Source organism: Maniola jurtina, chromosome 24 (genome assembly GCF_905333055.1).
Source record: "Maniola jurtina chromosome 24, ilManJurt1.1, whole genome shotgun sequence".
NCBI lineage: Eukaryota > Metazoa > Arthropoda > Insecta > Lepidoptera > Nymphalidae > Maniola > Maniola jurtina.
The window spans coordinates 7251726-7275599 of record NC_060052.1 but is presented as its reverse complement, the minus strand read 5'-3'; the positions used below and the strand labels follow the sequence as shown (position 1 = coordinate 7275599).

The window sequence follows — 23874 nt, the reverse complement described above, 5'->3', positions numbered from 1 at the left end:
CGCAAATTTCAAACCCCTATTTTACCTCCTTACGGGTCGGATTTTCAAAAATTCATTCTTAGTGGATGTCTACGTCATAATAATAGCTATCTGTATGCTGCAGTTCAAGTAACCATGTGACCCTAATATGAGGTACCTACCTACCTAGTTAGGTATTTCGAAATTACAGACATACACTTCAATTTTATTTATTAGTAGGTAAAAATATTTTTTTGTTTCTTTAACAATTTTGTATGGGTACAAAGGGTACGAACTATTATTATGGTAGCAGAGTAGTAGGTAAGTAGCACAAATTACCGCCACTCGAATAAATTTATAAGCACACTTAATACCTTTTTGATGGTGACCGCTACTTACGAGTTATTGTTGCTTTCAATTCTATTTAACAGTAAGTGTCGGCCTCCGTCTAATCCCCGAGATAATCTTATTGATAGATTTTATTTAAGCCTTAAGGTACTTTCAGACTCGAATATTTGTCACCTTTTTGCCTTCGTCATAGATATTGCTGCCAGTCGTGACCCTTTTTAGGGTCCCATAGCCAATAGGAACCTTTTGCCTACGTCATAGTTCTCATTGCTGCCAGTCGTGACCATTTTTAGGGTCCCGTAGCCAAAGGGTGCCATCGGGACCCTGTTACTAAGCCTGCGCTGTTCGTCCGTCTGTCAGCGGGCTGCATCTCTTGAACAGTTAGGTGGAGAGTTGAAATTTTCACAGAATGTGTATTTCTATTGCCGCTATAATAACAACAAAATATAATTAAAAAAAAATTGGTTGTCTGTAAAGTCGGTTTACTGACGATAGTTGAACGTGACAACAAAGGCCGATTGTGCTTCTTTGTCGCTCGTTCCGCGCTATCGCTTGCACTTCAAGCCTTACATGGAACGCCTCAGAGCGAGGTAACGCCGCATGAGTCATGTTTTTCGTGCGTGCAGCCGTCTCTATCGAATTATAAGACGTTGTCACGTCAAAATTTCAAATTGACTGCCATGAAAAATTAAAAAGTTTTATTTCTTGTACGATCGCACGGAACCCTTCGTTAACTAGTTCGAGTTTTATGGCAACTTGAAATTTTTATACTTGCTTTACAAAAGTTTGCCTAAGTTTGGCTAAGGCTTGGAATACTCTTCCGCGATCTGTTTCCTACCAATTACAATCCGGGTATCTTAAAAAAAAGAGTGAATAGACATTAGACATCTTCTAAGTAAACGGGTCCCATCTTAGGCCACATCATCACTTTCTATCAGGTGTGATTGTGATCAAGCGCTTGCATGTAATAAAAAAAAAAGAGTTCTTTCTTTATAAACATGCCAGTCCTAGCCTACAAATCCTTTCATCGATGGCGTACCTTGGCCAAAACGTCTCTGTCGGCTGGGCATTTTCCTTGGGGATTAGCTACACCTTCAATTAACCGAATAGCTACTTTTTATCAAGGAAATTCATAAATCAATAGTAAAATCATCCAGTAGCATTGTAGTGTGAAAGGCCTTTACGATGCTTGAGATTACGCAACAATTCCATTGTGTGTTCGTCATTGTGTTCCATCGTAAGCACTCAACTGTGATTTAATGAGATATACCTACTTACCTACTTAAGTGCTATTCACGGTTTTTATAAGGAATTCGGGAATTATAAAATTCTTTATGTATAGAGACGTTTTGACCACAAGTTCAAACTCAAAATAGGTAGGTACTAGAGACTTTATTTTTTATTTCAACAAGATTGACTCGGCGTTGATTCGGCGTACTTAATCTCTAAAATATCCTTAAGATGTCCACGGATTAACTCTAGGCATCGGAAATTGTTTTGCATAGCACCAAGTAAGACAAAACATGCTACCACCACATTTATCAGAAGAAGCTGCAACCAGTTCAATCAGCAATTTTCAAATTACGACATTTTTCATCTCTCTCTTCACAAATATAAATCTGCAATTAGGGACATTATATCCAAAACTGACTAGCTTCACTAGTCAGTTTTGTTTCGTTTTTGTTTTTACTTTATTATTTATGTTATCTACCTATTTTCTGTTCTTTTTCTATGTACCTTCTTTTCCCGACTATTGTGTGTTTTAATTCTGTGTTAACTTTTCTTTGGAGACTGTTGTGGTGTGTGTGCTTTGTATTTGTTTTGTTTATTGTTATTGTTAATACTGTGTGTCTCCAAAAAAAATAAAAAATAAAAAAATAAAAATAAAAATAAAATAAAAGATTTATGGACTCTAAGTTCTGTTGGTAGAATCTACTATTGATTCGAAATGATTTGCGAATAAAGATAATAGAGAGAGAGCCAGACCTCCGTTATTTTAAAGAAATGAAAATAATAATTATTAAGGACGTCTTTGCAAAATGAATAGGTATCAAAATTGCACTACTACATAAGTACACTGCCCACACGCACACAGCTGCGTCAAAATGAGTGAATCGACTTGATTTTGATACTTTGATATTTTTATTTTATTTTATATTTGGTCATCTATTTTTTTTTAACAGTTTTATTTTTAAATATGTATCTTGACAATAATACAGTAAGTAGAACAGTGCCTACAGACTAAGGGTCTGATGATGAAATATTTCACCATGACTTCTTGGCAATGAACAACATTTCCATGCTTATGAAATTATGAGCTCCTACTATGACTAAAATAATCTGAGAAGGATAGCATTACATTACCTCCCGACTTGATGAAATTGCATACTTTGGAACCTACTACTGGAACTCAGAGACGAATAGAGCTAGGTGTTTCGAGTTTGGGCTCATTTTCTTAGTCATGATGAGATCTTACCTCCGGATTTGTGGAGTGACCTGATGGTATACCTCGGAAGTCACTATTGGAACTCGGAGACGAATAGAGCCAGGTGTTTCGAGTTTGGGCTCATTTTCTTAGTCATGATGAGATCTTACCTCCGGATTTGTGGAGTGACCTGATGGTATACCTCGGAAGTCACTATTGGAACTCGGAGACGAATAGAGCTAGGTGTTTCGAGTTTGGGCTCATTTTCTTAGTCATGATGAGATCTTACCTCCGGATTTGTGGAGTGACCTGATGGTATACCTCGAAAGTCACTATTGGAACTCGGAGACGAATAGAGCTAGGTGTTTCGAGTTTGGGCTCATTTTCTTAGTCATGATGAGATCTTACCTCCGGATTTGTGGAGTGACCTGATGGTATACCTCGGAAGTCACTATTGGAACTCGGAGACGAATAGAGCTAGGTGTTTCGAGTTTGGGCTCATTTTCTTAGTCATGATGAGATCTTACCTCCGGATTTGTGGAGTGACCTGATGGTATACTTTGGAAGTCACTATTGGAACTCGGAGACGAATAGAGCTAGGTGTTTCAAGTTTGGACTCATTTTCTTAGTCATGATGAGATCTTACCTCCGGATTTGTGGAGTGACCTGATGGTATCCTCGGAAGTCACTATTGGAACTCGGAGACGAATAGAGCTAGGTGTTTCGAGTTTGGGCTCATTTTCTTAGTCATGAAGAGATCTTACCTCCGGATTTGTGGAGTGACCTGATGGTACACCTCGGAAGTCACTATTGGAACTCGGAGACGAATAGAGCTAGGTGTTTCGAGTTTGGGCTCATTTTCTTAGTCATGATGAGATCTTACCTCCGGATTTGTGGAGTGACCTGATGGTATACCTCGGAAGTCACTATTGGAACTCGGAGACGAATAGAGCTAGGTGTTTCGAGTTTGGGCTCATTTTCTTAGTCATGATGAGATCTTACCTCCGGATTTGTAGAGTGACCTGATGGTATACTTTGGAAGTCACTATTGGAACTCGGAGACGAATAGAGCTAGGTGTTTCGAGTTTGGGCTCATTTTCTTAGTCATGATGAGATCTTACCTCCGGATTTGTGGAGTGACCTGATGGTATACCTCGGAAGTCACTATTGGAACTCGGAGACGAATAGAGCTAGGTGTTTCGAGTTTGGGCTCATTTTCTTAGTCATGATGAGATCTTACCTCCGGATTTGTGGAGTGACCTGATGGTATACTTTGGAAGTCACTATTGGAACTCGGAGACGAATAGAGCTAGGTGTTTCAAGTTTGGACTCATTTTCTTAGTCATGATGAGATCTTACCTCCGGATTTGTGGAGTGACCTGATGGTATCCTCGGAAGTCACTATTGGAACTCGGAGACGAATAGAGCTAGGTGTTTCGAGTTTGGGCTCATTTTCTTAGTCATGAAGAGATCTTACCTCCGGATTTGTGGAGTGACCTGATGGTACACCTCGGAAGTCACTATTGGAACTCGGAGACGAATAGAGCTAGGTGTTTCGAGTTTGGGCTCATTTTCTTAGTCATGATGAGATCTTACCTCCGGATTTGTGGAGTGACCTGATGGTATACCTCGGAAGTCACTATTGGAACTCGGAGACGAATAGAGCTAGGTGTTTCGAGTTTGGGCTCATTTTCTTAGTCATGATGAGATCTTACCTCCGGATTTGTGGAGTGACCTGATGGTATACCTCGAAAGTCACTATTGGAACTCGGAGACGAATAGAGCTAGGTGTTTCGAGTTTGGGCTCATTTTATTAGTCATGATGAGATCTTACCTCCGGATTTGTGGAGTGACCTGATGGTATACCTCGGAAGTCACTATTGGAACTCGGAGACGAATAGAGCTAGGTGTTTCGAGTTTGGGCTCATTTTCTTAGTCATGATGAGATCTTACCTCCGGATTTGTGGAGTGACCTGATGGTATACTTTGGAAGTCACTATTGGAACTCGAAGACGAATAGAGCTAGGTGTTTCGAGTTTGGACTCATTTTCTTAGTCATGATGAGATCTTACCTCCGGATTTGTGGAGTGACCTGATGGTATCATCGGAAGTCACTATTGGAACTCGGAGACGAATAGAGCTAGGTGTTTCGAGTTTGGGCTCATTTTCTTAGTCATGAAGAGATCTTACCTCCGGATTTGTGGAGTGACCTGATGGTATACCTCGGAAGTCACTATTGGAACTCGGAGACGAATAGAGCTAGGTGTTTCGAGTTTGGGCTCATTTTCTTAGTCATGATGAGATCTTACCTCCGGATTTGTGGAGTGACCTGATGGTATACCTCGGAAGTCACTATTGGAACTCGGAGACGAATAGAGCTAGGTGTTTCGAGTTTGGGCTCATTTTCTTAGTCATGATGAGATCTTACCTCCGGATTTGTGGAGTGACCTGATGGTATACCTCGAAAGTCACTATTGGAACTCGGAGACGAATAGAGCTAGGTGTTTCGAGTTTGGGCTCGTTTTGTTAGTTATGACGAGATTATACCTTGAAACTTGTTGGAGTGCTCTGAAGGTATACTTCAAAAGCCACTATTGGACTTTCGAGTCGAGTAGAGTTAGATGTTATGAGTTTGAGCTCGTTTTGTAAGTTCCAATAGTGACTTCCGAGGTATACCATCAGGTCACTCCACAAATCCGGAGGTAAGATCTCATCATGACTAAGAAAATGAGCCCGAACTCGAAACAGCTAGCTCTATTCGTCTCCGAGTTCCAATAGTGACTTCCAAAGTATACCATCAGGTCACTCCACAAATCCGGAGGTAAGATCTCATCATGACTAAGAAAATGAGCCCAAACTCGAAACACCTAGCTCTATTCGTCTCCGAGTTCCAATAGTGACTTCCGAGGTATACCATCAGGTCACTCCACAAATCCGGAGGTAAGATCTCATCATGACTAAGAAATTGAGCCCAAACTCGAAACACCTAGCTCTATTCGTCTCCGAGTTCCAATAGTGGCTTCCGAGGTACACCATCAGGTCACTCCACAAATCCGGAGGTAAGATCTCATCATGACTAAGAAAATGAGCTCAAACTCGAAAAACCTAGCTCTATTCGTCTCCGAGTTCCAATAGTGGCTTCCGAGGTATACTATCAGGTCACTCCACAAATCCGGAGGTAAGATCTCATCATGACTAAGAAAATGAGCCCAAACTCGAAACATCTAGCTCTATTCGTCTCCGAGTTCCAATAGTGACTTCCGAGGTATACCATCAGGTCACTCCACAAATCCGGAGGTAAGATCTCATCATTACTAAGAAAATGAGCCCAAACTCGAAACACCTAGCTCTATTCGTCTCCGAGTTCCAATAGTGACTTCCGAGGTATACCATCAGGTCACTCCACAAATCCGGAGGTAAGATCTCATCATGACTAAGAAAATGAGCCCAAACTCGAAACATCTAGCTCTATTCGTCTCCGAGTTCCAATAGTGACTTCCGAGGTATACCATCAGGTCACTCCACAAATCCGGAGGTAAGATCTCATCATTACTAAGAAAATGAGCCCAAACTCGAAACACCTAGCTCTATTCGTCTCCGAGTTCCAATAGTGACTTCCAAGGTATACCATCAGGTCACTCCACAAATCCGGAGGTAAGATCTCATCATGACTAAGAAAATGAGCCCAAACTCGAAACACCTAGCTCTATTCGTCTCCGAGTTCCAATAGTGACTTCCGAGGTATACCATCAGGTCACTCCACAAATCCGGAGGTAAGATCTCATCATGACTAAGAAAATGAGCCCAAACTCGAAACACCTAGCTCTATTCGTCTCCGAGTTCCAATAGTGACTTCCGAGGTATACCATCAGGTCACTCCACAAATCCGGAGGTAAGATCTCATCATTACTAAGAAAATGAGCCCAAACTCGAAACACCTAGCTCTATTCGTCTCCGAGTTCCAATAGTGACTTCCGAGGTATACCATCAGGTCACTCCACAAATCCGGAGGTAAGATCTCATCATGACTAAGAAAATGAGCCCAAACTCGAAACACCTAGCTCTATTCGTCTCCGAGTTCCAATAGTGACTTCCGAGGTATACCATCAGGTCACTCCACAAATCCGGAGGTAAGATCTCATCATGACTAAGAAAATGAGCCCAAACTCGAAACACCTAGCTCTATTCGTCTCCGAGTTCCAATAGTGACTTCCGAGGTATACCATCAGGTCACTCCACAAATCCGGAGGTAAGATCTCATCATTACTAAGAAAATGAGCCCAAACTCGAAACACCTAGCTCTATTCGTCTCCGAGTTCCAATAGTGACTTCCGAGGTATACCATCAGGTCACTCCACAAATCCGGAGGTAAGATCTCATCATGACTAAGAAAATGAGCCCAAACTCGAAACACCTAGCTCTATTCGTCTCCGAGTTCCAATAGTGGCTTCCGAGGTATACCATCAGGTCACTCCACAAATCCGGAGGTAAGATCTCATCATGACTAAGAAAATGAGCCCAAACTCGAAACACCTAGCTCTATTCGTCTCCGAGTTCCAATAGTGACTTCCGAGGTATACCATCAGGTCACTCCACAAATCCGGAGGTAAGATCTCATCATGTCTAAGAAAATGAGCCCAAACTCGAAACACCTAGCTCTATTCGTCTCCGAGTTCCAATAGTGACTTCCGAGGTATACCATCAGGTCACTCCACAAATCCGGAGGTAAGATCTCATCATGTCTAAGAAAATGAGCCCAAACTCGAAACACCTAGCTCTATTCGTCTCCGAGTTCCAATAGTGACTTCCGAGGTATACCATCAGGTCACTCCACAAATCCGGAGGTAAGATCTCATCATGACTAAGAAAATGAGCCCAAACTCGAAACACCTAGCTCTATTCGTCTCCGAGTTCCAATAGTGACTTTCGAGGTATACCATCAGGTCACTCCACAAATCCGGAGGTAAGATCTCATCATGACTAAGAAAATGAGCCCAAACTCGAAACACCTAGCTCTATTCGTCTCCGAGTTCCAATATTGACTTCCGAGGTATACCATCAGGTCACTCCACAAATCCGGAGGTAAGATCTCATCATGACTAAGAAAATGAGCCCAAACTCGAAACACCTAGCTCTATTCGTCTCCGAGTTCCAATAGTGACTTCCGAGGTATACCATCAGGTCACTCCACAAATCCGGAGGTAAGATCTCATCATGACTAAGAAAATGAGCCCAAACTCGAAACACCTAGCTCTATTCGTCTCCGAGTTCCAATAGTGACTTCCGAGGTATACCATCAGGTCACTCCACAAATCCGGAGGTAAGATCTCATCATGACTAAGAAAATGAGCCCAAACTCGAAACACCTAGCTCTATTCGTCTCCGAGTTCCAATAGTGACTTCCGAGGTATACCATCAGGTCACTCCACAAATCCGGAGGTAAGATCTCATCATTACTAAGAAAATGAGCCCAAACTCGAAACACCTAGCTCTATTCGTCTCCGAGTTCCAATAGTGACTTCCGAGGTATACCATCAGGTCACTCCACAAATCCGGAGGTAAGATCTCATCATGACTAAGAAAATGAGCCCAAACTCGAAACACCTAGCTCTATTCGTCTCCGAGTTCCAATAGTGACTTTCGAGGTATACCATCAGGTCACTCCACAAATCCGGAGGTAAGATCTCATCATGACGAAGAAAATGAGCCCAAACTCGAAACACCTAGCTCTATTCGTCTCCGAGTTCCAATATTGACTTCCGAGGTATACCATCAGGTCACTCCACAAATCCGGAGGTAAGATCTCATCATGACTAAGAAAATGAGCCCAAACTCGAAACACCTAGCTCTATTCGTCTCCGAGTTCCAATAGTGACTTTCGAGGTATACCATCAGGTCACTCCACAAATCCGGAGGTAAGATCTCGTCATGACTAAGAAAACGAGCCCAAACTGGACACATCTAGTTCTTCTAGTCTTCAAGTTCCTGTCGCAGCCTTCGAAGTTCACTATCAGATCACTATCATGCTCAAGAAAAAAATCCAGCTAACGATAAAATGTGATAATAGGTACATAATATTATCATTATTATCTTACCTTGCCAAAATATCAGCACAATCACGGAATAAGTACCTATAAATATCAGTTAGGGTTTTGTCGAACTATTTTGTGTTCGTACAGCGATCTTTTCCACATCAAAAAATTATAGCAACCGACGCAGAGACCACCCACGAAGGCGGCTAGCCGCTGACTGATATAATTTTGAAATCATACCATTGCCTGCCCAATATCAAAATAACCCTTAGTGCACTGTATTAAGGTTTGCGGTTGAAGCAAAATACGTGAAAAATTTATACACGATGTTTTTATTTATTTTTATAATACTATTAATATAATAATCTCACATTTTGAGGTACACATTATGTGCTAACGGAAAATATTTATTAGAAGAATAAAATCCGTACGTAAACTGAGAAAAATGTACCTAAACTTGACCCTAAATCGTTAATTCTGCGTGGAAGAGGTGAAGGAAAATCGTTCTTATAGTATCAAAATTAATGATTTTATCAAAAAATTACTCGATCTCTGGAGATAAAGGACCAATCTATTTTTAGCAATCTGTAGTTCCAATTTACTTAGTATATTTTAGCCACAAAGCGTACCGAAAATCTATACAAGTGTGCAAATACGTCCTTAAACAATAAAAAAGTTTACAATGTACAAAATTTATGTCTTAAATTGAAATAAAAATACTAATTAGTCATTAATCATTTAGTTTGATTTTCCGGGATAAAAATTTGCCTATTTCGATTACAGAGTCGCAAGGTACTTCGGTACCAAATTTTGGTTGGGCCGTGAAAAGGTAGTAGACAGACAGACAGACAGACAGACAGACACACTTTCGCATTTATAATATTAGTATGAATGGAAGTATGGATGTAGTGATGACATAAATAATGTGTTTAAATGATTTATCATACGTTTTCCACATATAATACTTTCCTCAAAGGCGTTAAAAGGGCCGATCAATTACCGGCAGTAGGTTCGGAGGCTCGGAGGGAGGGCAGAGGGAAGGCACTCCGAAGGGGAGCCGAAAAGAAGGCAAATGATCAAAGAGAGATTTTTCATACCATATAATAACTGCTATTTCAAAATTGGATTTGCCTGTTATTGATATATTCGCGTTTCTGTGTGGATATGTTTGAATTTATTAAGTGACTATAGATGCCCGCGACTTCGTCCGTGTAACTTTTCAGGCGAAAGTATCGGTTTTTAACCTAGATGATGCCCGCAACTTTGTCCAAGTAAGTATTTGTTTTTAGGGTTCCGTACCTCAAAAGGAAAAACGGAACCCTTATAGGATCACTTTGTTGTCTGTCTGTCTATCCGGACGTCCGTCGTGTCTGTCAAGAAACCTATAGGGTACTTCCTGTTGACCTAGAATCATGAAATTTGGTGGGTAGGTAGGTCTTATAGCACAAGTACAGGAATAAATCTGAAAACCGCAAATTTGTGGTTACATCATTAAAAAAAATTAAAATGTGTTTTATTTTTCAAAGTAAGATAACTAACTATACCAAGTGGGGTATCATATATGAAAGGGCTTTACTTGTACATTCTAAAACAGATTTTTATTTATTTTTATGTAGGTATAGCAGTTTTTTATTTATCATGCAAAATGTTGGAAAAATACCCGAGTACGGAACCCTCAGTGCACGAGTCTGACTCGCACTTGGCCGGTTTTTACTCTCTCAACTCAACTCTTTGTTTTTTCGGGATAAAAAGTCGTTTGTCTATGTCACACTCGAGGTCTTTGAATATAGGTATCCCATATGAAAAATCACGTTGATCTGTTTCTCCGTGGCGACGTGATTGAAGGACAAACTAACATGAAGCGGGTTAGTTTGTCCTTTTTAATGCGGATGATGCCTAGATGATGGCGATTCTAAAATGGATGTATATAACGGTGTACAGGACAACATGGCCTGACCCGTTCTTAGTAGTGGGCCAGGATTAGAATGAGATGATGGAGCCATACAAAATCTGGATTTGAAAATGTATTTAAGTAAAAATGGTGACAAACATACATACATAAATGCGGGGTGAGACTTGATGTGTTATATATCTAGATATAATAATATAAACATACAAGCGGATTTCTTAAGGTTGCCGAGTACCCCTCTACATTGTAGGCGGAGTCGGGGTATAGCACTGAATCATAAGATGATGGAGTGAGGAAGCGTGAAAACTATGGAAACGGAATGTTTTCTTACATTATTCAGTACTAGAGGATGCCCGCGACTTCGTCCGCGTGGATTTAGGTTTTTACAGATCCGGTGGGAACTGTTTGATTTTCCGGGATAAAAGTAGCCTATGTCCGTCCCCGGAATATAAGCTAACCCTGTATCAAATTTCGTCAGAATCGGTTAAACTGTTGGGCCGTGAAAAGGTAGCAGACAGACAGACAGACACACTTTCGCATTTATAATATCAGTATAGGTTGATATCTATAAATAAAGTTGAAAACTAAAACCCGACTGCAAGCATCTTAATAAACTCGAACTTTTCTCCTCTTTCATTTGGCACCCCACTCGATACAGTAGCAAAACAAAATTTGTGTAAACCCCCACTTTTTTTGATATAGCATCCTTTATTTTTTTCGTATGAAATATAGCCTATGCCACCCCTGGACCTTTACAACGAATTAATATACACCTTTTATTCATCAAAATCGGTCCTGTAGTTTAGGCGCTATGGTGGAACACACAGAATCTGGATACATACATACATACATACATACATAGACTGTTAAAATCATAATCGACTGTTAACGAGGATCTAAGTAATCTTTTTACTAAACATTGGTCAAACCTGCATCGGTGCGACAACAACAGATTTATTTAGATTAGTTTATACTATATCTGCATTATGCTGTATTAGTTTGTGTTCTTTCTTTTTCTTTTTGTTTGTTATGGGTTGTCTTGTGGCTTATATTCCCTGAAATAAAAATTACTGATTTATTATTTACTAGCTGATGCCCGCGACTTCGTTCGCGTGGATGTGGGTTTTTTAAAATTCCCGTGGGAGCTCTTTGATTTTCCAGGATAAAAAGTAGCCTGTGTGCTAATCCAGGGTATAATCTATCTTCATTCTAAATTTCAGCCCAATCCGTCCAGTAGTTTTTGCGTGAAGGAGTAACAAACATACACACACCCACACACACACACATACAAACTTTCTCCTTTATAATATTAGTGTGATGTGATTTATTTATAATAATCCTTTCTTTTGGCCTTGCCGTAGTCGGGTAAAAAGAAAACAGGGTCCTACTCCACAGTATTTGAACACCGCTCCGTCACATGACGGCGTGTATATTTTATACAAACCCGAGGCAAATATAATAAAAGCTTCAGAGTGAAGCTATTCCATATTCCGCATACGTCCTCATTCCGTCGCCTCCGCAGATGAGACGTGACAAATCGAGTAGGTAGGTATCGCTGGATGATGTATTAAATTCTAAAGCCAAAATCAAAATCAAAATCATTTATTCAAAATAGGCACAATTGTACGCCTTTTTACCCGACTGCGGCGAAGCCAAAAGGAAGGGTAATGATTTTAGCAGTCCATGTATGTATGTATGTGGGTATGTATGTTTGTATTCAGATTCTGTGTGTTCCATCGTAGCGCATAAACTACTGGGCCGATTTTGATGAATGAGGTGTCAATTCATTTGTTGTAAAGGCCCGGGTTTTATAGGCTATATTTTATACGAAAAAAATTGACTTAGCGGATGTTATACACCAAAAAATCATTGGGGTCTCCAAAAATATTTTTTGGCTATTGTATCGAGTGGGATGTCAAATGAAAGAGGAGAAAATTTTGAATTCATGGATATAAATGTACAACAACATTAAAATACACCAAACGACAGGCAAACAATTTAACTCTAATATTTCCGTGTTATTAAGACGATTGCTGTCGGATTTTAGTTTTCAACTTTATCTTGTGATAGTCAGAATTGTAAGATTTGTAAGATGATATACTGGTGATAATAATTAATTACGTAAACTTAAAACTAAAGCTAAGAGGGTTCCAAACGCGCCCATGCCCGAGAAGAGACCACAACAAACTCAGCCGGGTATTATTTTTATTATCACCACTTCGCAACCACAACTCTGTCTGTCTGTTAATTTTTACACGACTGCCAAAAATAAGTAGTGTAAAGTCTCACTAGTTCAACGGTTGAACTAACCAGTAGAACTAGTGGGAACGAGCGATGTTTTGAAGGTGTACTGTATTATGTATGTGAGTTTTTTTTCCACCAGAAGTTCTAAATGCCTTAACAGATTTGAATGTATGGGGTATCGTTAAAATGTTCACACCATCCCAAATGACACTGGCTATAGATTTTGTGAAAAAAAAAAAAAAACAAAATGGCATCTGCATGGCGCCATGAAATGTGAAAAAGTAGTTTTGATTTTAGTTCGTTTTTTGGCAGGTCAGTCTTGTTTTAACCTGACCCAAAAAGAGGGATGTTATAAGTTTGACGTGTGTATCTGTGTATCAGTCTGTGGCATCGTAGCTCCTAAACTGATTAACCGATTTTAATTTAGATTTTTTTTGTTTGAAAGGTGGCTTGATCGAGAGTGTTCTTAGCTGTAATCCAAGGAAATCGGTTTAGCCGTTTGAAAGTTATCAGCTCTTTTCTAGTTACTGTAACCTTCACTTGTCGGGGGTGTTATGAATTTTTAATTTAGGTAAACTTTAAATCGGCGGAACATTGCATACGGAACCGAAAACAAATTAAATCAATAAACGTAGCCAAACCTTTTACAAAGCGGCATCTTTGATCAAAAACACTTTCAAAAATTAGACGTCTAACACAACCAAAACTGATCCGATTTCTAAAATAAGTGCACTTACCGTGTTTTCATACTTAGCCGCGCCATTGACTTTGAGATTATGCAATAAATACATAACGAAAAGTGACTTTATTCTTAGTAGAATAAAGTTTATTTTCAATAAACAGGATTATTATAGGGAATCAGTGATTTCCAGTAGTTATTTATTGTGTTATAGCGTTAGGGTTGCCAAATACATGTGTGTATTTAAATCGTGTTTTATTTTTACCTATATTCCTATTTTATAAAAACTAGATGTCCCGACTTCGTCTGTATATAGTTTATTCGAAACCCCGTGTGGACTCTTGATTTTCTCGGATAAAAGTATTAGTGATCTCAAATAATTCAGATCCAATCCGAGTTTTTAGATCTGAATGTCCTCGGATTCATATCGGAGATAGATAGATAGATAGACAGACAGACAGACAGACAGACCGACGGATGGATGGACGGACGGACGGATGGACGGACGGACGGACGGACGGACAGACGGACAGACAGACCGATAAATATATAGATAAAATGACTACTAAGCGACTTTTTATCAAACGTCAAAACGCTTGCCTAGTAAAAGAGTTTTTATGAAATACACAGCTGTGACGTCATAAACGTTTGACGTAACATGACATACTTTCGTAATTTAAAATGGTTAGCGAACTTAACAGCGGATGTGGATTTTAAGAATTTTACAAGAGAGTCTATTTAATAGTTCCCAAGAAATAATATTTATTTTTGACCTAGTCATCATCCCAATTATGTGGACTCAGGTCCTGGATATGATTTTATTTACCATACCACCATACCATACCATACTTGCCTTTACACAAGTTTAAAAAATTTATTAAAAGTATGCTCTTTAAAAAAGATAGATAGATAGATAGATAGAAATACTTTATTGCACACAAAAACACATTTAAAGGATCACAACACAGAAGAAGAAAACAGAAAAAACAATTGTGTGCAAAGGCGGCCTATAAAACGCTTATTATACAACCGAATTTTTATTTATTTATTTTATATTTTTCTAAATGACAAAAAAGCTTGGATTTGACTCGCTCCAGCAATACACGGCGCTGCAATTGCTTGTATACAGTATGGCATATTATTGTAAATTGAATATGTACTTGAAAAGAGCAACCGCCGAGTTTCTTGCTGGTTCTGCTCGGTAGGAGCGGCATTCCGAACAGTGGTAGAGTTTTTTGACGATTCAAAAGCACTTGTAAAAGTTTGATTGAATAAAATCATTTTGTTTTTTTTTTTTTTTGAATACATGTACCATATTATAGTGTCAGCCCTGCATGCCACCCGCGGCGTGTGTTTGCACTATACCTATTTTTCCCGCCCCTGGTTCTTTGTTGCCGGTTTTTTTGCCGGCCATTATTAAATACACTAAACACCCGAAAATAATGAGTGTAAAAATTGGATCAACTATTGTAGCTTTAATACGCCTGTTGGGTTTTGTTTAAGCATCACGTTTACTATGTATTATAGCAAATGAGTAGGTACCTACGTATTTATTTAGTATACAGTTTATACTAAATCTCCAGAAAAAAAAAACGGCCAAGTGCGAGTCAGACTCGCGCACTGAGGGTTCCGTACTCGGGTATTTTTTCCAACATTTTACACGATAAAATAATCAAAAACTATTATACATAAAAATAAATAATAATCTGTTTTAGAATGTACAGCTAAAGCCCTTTCATATGATACCCCACTTGGTATTATCTATTATATCTTACTTGGAAAATTGAAACACGTTTTTTTTTAAATGATGTAACCACAAGTTCGCGGTTTTCAGATTTATTCATGTACATGTGCTATAAGACCTACCTAGCTGCCAAATTTCATGATTCTAGGTCAACGGGAAGTACCTACCCTATAGGTTTCTTGACAGACAGACAACAAAGTGATCCTATAAGGGTTCCGTTTTTCCTTTTGAGGTACGGAACCCTAAAAAGGACAAAAACTCATATAGGATAACTTTACACTACCTTCACATTACCAAGCTTTCGGGAAAAACTTGCAGGAGGCTCACCCAACACCGCAAAAGAATGGCGTGCACGTGAGGAGGCCTATCATTGCCCAACAATGGATTGATAAACCCCGTGTGGACTCTTGATTTTCCCGGATAAAAAGTAGAGGTCATCTTCGGAATGCATATTATAGTTCAGCCACACATACAGATACATAGATAGATAGACAGACAGACAGACAGACGGACGGATGGATGGACAGAGGACGGATAGACAGACAAACAGACAGGCAGAAAGCAGACGGATAGTAAGTAATCAAATTTGCAACTTTTTATCAAACGTCAAAACGCTTGCCTAGTAAAGGAACTTGTATGAAATACACAGATGTGACGTCATAACCGTTTGACGTAATATGGCACACTTTCTATAATATATTAATAAGGGCTAATAAGATAGGATCACTTGGTTGTCTGTCTGTCGTGTCTCCCAAGACCCGGCAAGGGAATCAAGTCCTAGAGTATAATTCCCGTTCACTTAGAATCATGGAATTTGGCAGGTGGTAAGGAAGGGTAAAATCCGAAAACCGTGAATACACCGTGTTTTTCTTGTAGGATAGTTACGGAACCCTTCGAGTGTGAGTTCAACTCGTACTTGATTGGGGTTTTTGTTTTATATTACGTATGTGACTAGATAGCAGGTCGGTATTTACTATTATTGGTTACATAAAAATTAAAAATCATGGATAGTCATCAAATAAAGACAGAGAAATAAAGTGTCCTAAACTTAGGGCCAGGCGCTTTTAGAAAAAAATTGTGTTTTTTTTTAATTTGGTGGGCATTCAACATCTTACACAAAATGCTTTTTCAATTTGATTTTAAATTAGCTAACAGCACCTACTTACAAACTAACAGAAAATGATAAAACAACAAATATAAAATATTTTTATTTCAAAATTACTTCTAGCGACATCTAGTATCAAGTAGACTACACAGTACACAATGAAATGTTGCCACTAAATATAATTAACGCCATCTACCGGTGAATAGAATAGTTGTGTCAAAAAATTGTACTTATAGACGGCGTCTTTAGGTACATTACTTTACTACGTAGTACAAGCAATTGTCAATAGATGGCGATGTTAAATTTTCCCCATTTTCCAAATGACTATCAAGTTATGTAACTTTAGCAGTTTTTCACGAAGCTTTTTACTAAAGTCCAGTTGTTAAATTATAATAATATAACTATCTTATTTTACTAAATACTCAAATAATATCATTATTTGAGTAGTCAGTAAAATAAGATTATATTTTCATAACTCTTTACTGTTGGCCTTTGACTTAGTAATGGCAATGTTCAAACTATCAGGTTTCCAGTCAGGTTCCACGAATCTTTTCTCGATTATTCTCTTGTAAACTAGTGCTGATACTCTCGGGGCTCTCGTCTTTTCTGTAGACTCGAAATCCACTTCGTAGAGACCAAAACGCTCGCTGAAAAAAAATAGTGCTTAATATTTTGAAAAAATAACGCGTAACATAACGGACGCGACGTAGAGTTCCATTTTTGAAACAGGTTTTTTCATGAATAAATAAATAAAAAGTTTATTCAAAAACTTTTGCAAGGAGGTACTTTTGAATCGTCAATAGTACATCTACCTCTGGTTCGGAATGCCATAGTTATCACTAAATGATGCCCGCAATCCAAGGATTAAGGTTTTTAAAATTCCGTGGGAGCTGGTTAATTTTCCGGGACAAAAAATAGCTAAAGTAACTCCGGGATGCAAGCTATTTCCTGCATTAGATTTCGCCAAAATCGATTAATCGCCATGAAAAGCCAGCAGACAGACAGACAGACACATTTTCGCATTTATAATATTAGTTTTAGTATCAGTAAGTACCTAGATATGGTTATTAGGTACAGTGTTAGAAAAAAAATAGAGCTTTAAATCTATGATCAGAAACAAAAGTCTATAAAATATATTCTAAGGAGCTCTGCTCGGTTCTTTAAAAAAACCTCTGTAAAAATGGCGATCTCAAAGCAGCTGTTCTGTTTGGCGGTCATTCATGCTACATACTTCCGTCCGAAAGTTTCTGTGCCATATGTTGCGGAGATAGAGGTTAATGCTTTGTGAAATTGTTTTTCGCTTCGATTCGCCGCCTGTCACTCAACCTTTACTCACCTAGTGTCACCTAGCCTTTTTATAGGCTATCAATAGCCTAAGAGTGTACCTATATGAATGTTGGTATTTTACTTTGACTTTGACTTTGATTTTGACTTACCTAGTGCCCGCCGCCCACTCCACATTATCCATCAGACTCCAAGCAGTGTAACCTTTGACCCTCGCTCCATCCTCAATCCCCAGCAGCAAGGCCTTGAAGAACTCCCTCATATTCTTCACACGGGAGTTATCCTTGAATGAATGAATTAATGAATATACTTTTATTGTACACCACAAAATTAGTACAGAAAAACATACAAAGCACAACAAAATATAGCTGTACAATTTGGCGACCTAGCGATCTTACCTTTAGCAGTTTCTTGGTCGACCAGCCGTGTTCTGTGATGATCATTGTAGGGTAGTCATATACTTTGTTGAGGTGGAGACATAGCTTATATATTCCGTAGGGCGCACTCTGAAAAACAATGCACAACATTTTTTTCTAGATTGATTTTCGTAAACCTGATTCAGATCATCAATTCATCATTCTAAGACCCTTGTACACGTGTCTCCTCTCGGAATGATAATTTCAACTCTCTATCTTAATAGATAGAACCGTAATCGGTTCATGAGATACAGCCCGTTCACAAACAGACAGACGGACAGCGGAAGCTATCTAATGGGACAATAATTATTCCGACCATCAAAAGGAGTACTTACAATAATGCCTACTTTGATTATATGATTTGAGTTTGAGTTTTGAGTTTAAGTTTGAGTTTAGGGTTCCGTTCTTCGAGTGCGGGACCCCAAAAAACACTATTTACCCGAAACCATCTAGACTGCGACGTTTTCCACTCAGGTCGATATGTCAACTCCAATCCTTTATCGTCCTTCATAGATGGATCTGGGAACACTTGGCCTGTGGCCTTCACCAGAAAGGTTGTGTGATTTATTTATTACTAGCTGATACCCGCGACTTCGTTTGCGTGGATGTAGGTTTTTAAAATTCCCGTGGGAACTCTTTGATTTTCCGGGATAAAAAGTAGCCTATGTGCTAATCCAGGGTATAATCTATCTCCATTCTAAATTTCAGCCCAATCCGTCCAGTAGTTTTGGCGTGAAAGAGTAACAAACACACACACACACACACACACACACACATACTTTATAATATTAGTGTGATAGTGTGGTTTACATTGCAGCCATTTTTAAATATTCAGGCAATAGAAACACCCTCTGGAATGTCAAATCTCTACCTATTACGGTTCATGAGATACAGCCCGCTGACAAACAGACGGACGGAAAACGAAGGCTGGGTATCTAATAGGGTTCCGTTGGCACCCCTTATGTACGGAACCTTGTAAACACTATTTACCCGAAGCCATTTAGACTGCGACGTTTTCCACTCAGGTCGATATGTCAACTCCACACCAATATCATCATCCATAGATGGATTTGGGTATACTTGGTCTGTGGCCTTCACCAGGAAGGTGGTGTAATGATTCACCCCCAGGAAGTCTGCTGAACCTGGAACATGATAATTTCATCATCATTATCATGACCAACCCATCGCTGGCCCACTACTGAGAACGGGTCTCCTCTCAGAATGATAACTCAAAATTTAAAAAACCCCCGACACAAAAACCTCTATAAGAAAACTAGAAAAGAGCTGATAACTTTCAAACGGCTGAACCAATTTTCTTGGATTATAGCTAAAATCACTCTCGATCAAGCCACCTTTCAAACAAAAAAAACCTAAATCAGAATCGGTTCATTCGTTTAGGAGCTACGATGCCACAGACAGATACACAGATACACACGTCAAACTTATAACGTCCCTCTTTTTGGGTCGGGGGTTAAAAAAGGATTAAGTATTGTTCTCGGGTTGGTTGGCGACTGGCGTGCTGTGGTTTCGGCATGCCTCTAACGGTGTTTGGGGGCACGTAGTGTCCCAGTGGTGGGTCTGCTGAGGTGGGCATCCGCTGCCGGAGTAACGAGGTGTTGCCAGTCCCTTGTGCTCAGTCATCAGTGGTGGGATGGAACTTCGTGAGGTTTTTAGTCGGTAGGAGTCCAACATGCTCCCCCGTGCTCCCCCGTGGCCGGTGGTATCCATGACGGATTTTCCTCACGAAATAAAAGAAAAGGGTATGTCCACCCCTTCCAGGTTAGTCCGCTACCATCTTAGAATGCATCATCACTTACCATCAGGTGAGATGCCGTCAAGGGCTAACTTGTGATGGAATAAAAAAATAAGAAACCTACCCTTCAAAAGTGTAATCTCGTCAGGGTTCAAAACAGGTAACCTGGAGTGGCGGTAACCCTGCGCTTTGCTTCTTTCCAAAATAAGATCTTTGACTGTTCGGGGAAAGTCGCCATCTTTCGACCATATTGGATTCATGTACAACCCGATCTAATAACAATAGAAAAGTATCACTTCACTACTAATCTATACTAATATTATAAATGCGAAAGTGTGTCTGTCTGTCTGTTAGCTTTTCACGGCCCAACAGTTTAACCGATTCTGACGAAAGGTAAAGAGTTAGCTTATGTCCTGGGGACGGACATAGGCTACTTTTTATCCCGGAAAATCAAAAAGTTCCCACGGGATTCACAAACACGCATCCGCTTAACCGATTAATATGAAAGGCACCGAGGTAGCTAGCGTCCTTGTAATTGACATAGGCACCATCCCGGAAAATGAAACAGTTCCCGCGGGATCTCTAAAAACATAAATCCACGCGGACGAAGTCGCGGGCATCCCCTAGTATCATAAATGCAAAAGTGTTTTTGTTGATTTGTTCTTCAATCACGTCGCAACGCAGCACTCCACACTAGGCCAAAGTGGCAGACTATGCCCTAACTAAACCCTTCTCATTCTGTGAGGAGCCCCGTGCTCAATAATCGGCTAGCGATGGGTTGATCATGATGATAATAATTAAACGTCCACAGCTGGACATATGTCTCTTATAGGGACTTCCACAGAACATGGTCTTGCGCCGCCCGAATCCAGCGGCTCCCTGCGAATCCTTTGATGTCATTTGTATAGCTAGAGGGTATATTCCGACGCTGCGCTTTCTGGGGCGAGTTCAAAGGAGTTATTATATACCTTGGTACTGATACAGAATTCCTGTTTTGCGTGGGAAAACTGGGTACTTACAGTAAAGTCCCTATATAAATCAGCAGCCTGGACGTTTTCAGTACTATTGGTGAAAGGATCCGCCCAGTTCAGAGAAAGAGATATACCAACGGAACCTGAAAGAATTATTCATTATTAACTACCACGCTCACTTCACTCCTCATTGCCGAATCGCAGAAACCATCTCTCAGAACTTGGCTTTGATTGCTTGAAATCAAAACACACTGGGAAATATTAGTGGAGCGTGCTCGGAATCAAAATCCGGCTCCCATGAATAAATAGGAGATCGATTTATAACCACTATCAACGCTTTTAAAAATCCTAAAGGAAATACACACCTTTAAACTTCTCCTTATATTCCATTTCATACAATCTATAAACCTTTGCATGCGCCAGCATAACGTTCTTAATGCACATGTAATCACCAATCCCACTTGAACCAATACCCGGAGCATTTTCTTTCCCTCCATACCCCTCCACACAGATGAAGCTGGGTTGATTTATCGTTATCCAATAAGGGACCTTATGAGCAAACTGCTCAAAGACCACTTTGGCGTACTCCTCAAACCATTGGACACTCAAAGGGTTGGCCCAGCCTCCCAAGTCCTGTAAGGTTTGTGGTAAATCGAAGTGGTATAAGGTTATCATTGGCTTGATGTTGTATTTGAGGAGTTCGTCGATTAATTTGTCGTAATATTCGAGGCCTTTCTTGTTTATTTTGTTGGAGAAACCTGGAAGAAAAGAAAAGGACATCCATTATCATAATTATCAACCGATAAACCATAGCTGGACATAAGTATCTTGTAAAGACTTCCAACACCCCACGACTGTCCACCTAGAGGTCACTATTCTAGCAAATTGGGACCCCATCATCTACCTATCAGTGTTTTGAAATATCTACCCTGCCCATTGTCACTTCGCAACCCGTTGATCGATGTCATTTACTCTGGTTCTTCTACAGACCTCCAGAGCTATGCTTGAAGTTTCTCTACGTAATCAAAGTAATCAAATCAGAAATGAGAAGATCCGTAGGAGAACCAGAATAAGCGACATAGGTCAACGTGTTGCAAAGCTGAAGTGTCAATAGGCAGGGTATATAGTTCGAAAAACCATAAACGTTGTGGTCCCAAGGTGCTGGAATGATAACCTCGCACCAGACAGTGCAGCGTTGGAAGACTCCCCCCCCCCTCCCCCCCTCCCTCCTAGTAGGTGGATGGACGACATCAAGCGAATCGCAGGGAGCCGCTGAATTCAGGCGGTGCAAGCCCGAGGCGTGTGGAAGTCTACAACCGACCTATGTCCAGCAGTGGACGTCTCTTGGCTGGTGATAATGATGATGATCAAAAAATAACTGACCACCAGGCAGTATCCTAGGCCACGATATAGAGAACCTGTAGTGGTCCACGCCCAGCTCTCGCAGCATCTCCACATCTCTCTCATAGTTGTGATAGGAATCGCAAGCCACATCCCCGTTTCTACCATCGGGTATCAGTTTGGGATGCTCGTGGAGAAATCTGTCCCAGATGCTTTCACCCTTGCCTGGAAATAGAAACAGAAAGGTTTTTTTTTCTAATAAATTTTTACAAGTGCTTTGGAACTGTCAAGTGAATTTTTTCTAACAAACTTTTACAAGCTTTGGATCCGTCAAGTGATTTTTTCTAATAAACTTTTACAAGTGCTTTGGAAACGTGAAGTGATTTTTTTTAATAATCTTTTACAAGTGTTTTGGAACTGTCAAGTGATTTTTTTCTAATAAAATTTTGCAAATGCTTTGGAACCGTCAAGTAAATTAACCACTCACTGGTTCGGTACGCTCGCACTACCGAGAAGAACTAGCCAGAAACTTGACGGTTGCTCTTTTCAAATAGACAATATGACTTATTGTGTATCAGAGAGTTAGAATTACTCTATAAACTAAAAACCCAAAACCGTGAATTTGTGCTTATATAACAAAAAAAAAAATTAAAAATAGCTATTTTTTGTGGGATGATACGGAATCCTTGGTGTGCGAGTCCAACTCACACTTGACCGGTTTGATTTACCGGTTTCATTAATTGGCATAGAGACAGTTACCTAAAAGGACAAAGAGTAACATAGGCTACTTTTATCCCGGAAAAGTAGAGTTCCCACGGGATTTTTAAAAGCCTAAATCCACGCGGACGATGTCGCGGGCATGATCTAGTTACAAATAAGTACATGTTTGTTTTACGAAAGGTATTTTACCATCTGAATCCCAAGCACCTTCCACTTGGTACGCCGAAGTGGCAGCGCCGAAGAGGAAGTCGTCACTGAAAACTCGGATCCTGCCGTCTGTATACGCATAAGCTCCTGATACACTGAAATTTTTATACTATTGCTGCAATTTTAATGTTTAAACCTCGTGTCGTTTAAAATATCGTGAGTGATTTCCATTTTAAGTATACAATTAGATTCCATTTTAATTATAAAAGTAGCCTATGTGCTAATCCTAGATAATAATTATCTATCTCCATTCCCAGCCAAATCCGTCCAGTAGTTTTTGCGTGAAAGAGTAACAAACATACGCACACACACATACACAAACTTTCACCTTTATAATATTAGTGTGATAGTGAGATAGTGTGAAGTGTGATAGTGTGATGTGAAGTGTGAAAGTATTAGTGTGATGTGATGTGATAATATTATATACATATTTAAAGTATGTTCTACATTTATGTCCTTTAATTAATTATATCTAATCTACATTTTAGGTTTTATATTTAAATGATGTCTTACCATAATAATAAACAAATCACTAACACTTCCATTAAAAGTAAAAATAACTACAAAGTAACATTCAAAAATGTAATAAACTAGTTAAGTAGGTAAGTAAATAATGTGGAATGCGCGAATGAGGCTAAACCACCATCGCCAACGTTAGATAAGGTACTAAGTTATTGCGAAGATAAAGTTAGATACGTAATAACTAATACCGATTAGTTTTCAACATTATTGATAACT

General features: G+C 39.6%; 1 protein-coding gene across 2 annotated transcripts; it reads right to left on the bottom strand.

The window, feature by feature from the left end:
• Positions 1 to 1213: 1213 nt before the first annotated feature.
• On the bottom strand, positions 1214 to 23809 carry LOC123877795 (myrosinase 1-like). Of its 2 annotated transcripts, XM_045924688.1 has the most exons (11): positions 23650 to 23809; positions 23119 to 23231; positions 22252 to 22434; positions 21234 to 21626; positions 20917 to 21011; positions 20022 to 20169; positions 19135 to 19286; positions 18127 to 18234; positions 17881 to 18011; positions 16942 to 17091; positions 1214 to 1237 (listed from the first exon to the last, which is right to left on the bottom strand). In XM_045924688.1, the coding sequence occupies exons 1-11, from the start codon at positions 23679 to 23681 to the stop codon at positions 1231 to 1233; spliced, it is 1512 nt and encodes a 503-aa protein (XP_045780644.1). In that variant the 5' UTR covers positions 23682 to 23809; the 3' UTR covers positions 1214 to 1230. The 2 variants fall into 2 exon arrangements, with proteins under 2 accessions (XP_045780644.1, XP_045780643.1); XM_045924687.1 differs by lacking the exon at positions 1214 to 1237 and having other exon boundaries at positions 16538 to 17091.
• Positions 23810 to 23874: the final 65 nt, after the last annotated feature.

What these genes read in the sequence shown, in the direction of transcription:
- LOC123877795 (XM_045924687.1), bottom strand. Translation starts at nt 23,681, where the DNA reads ATGGAAGTGTTAGTGATTTGTTTATTATTATG. An exon ending in AGGTGCTTGGGATTCAGATG is followed by an intron (nt 22,435 to 23,118) that starts GTAAAATACCTT and finishes TTCTATTTCCAG; the next exon opens with GCAAGGGTGAAAGCATCTGG. An exon ending in GCCTAGGATACTGCCTGGTG is followed by an intron (nt 21,627 to 22,251) that starts GTCAGTTATTTT and finishes CTTTTCTTCCAG; the next exon opens with GTTTCTCCAACAAAATAAAC.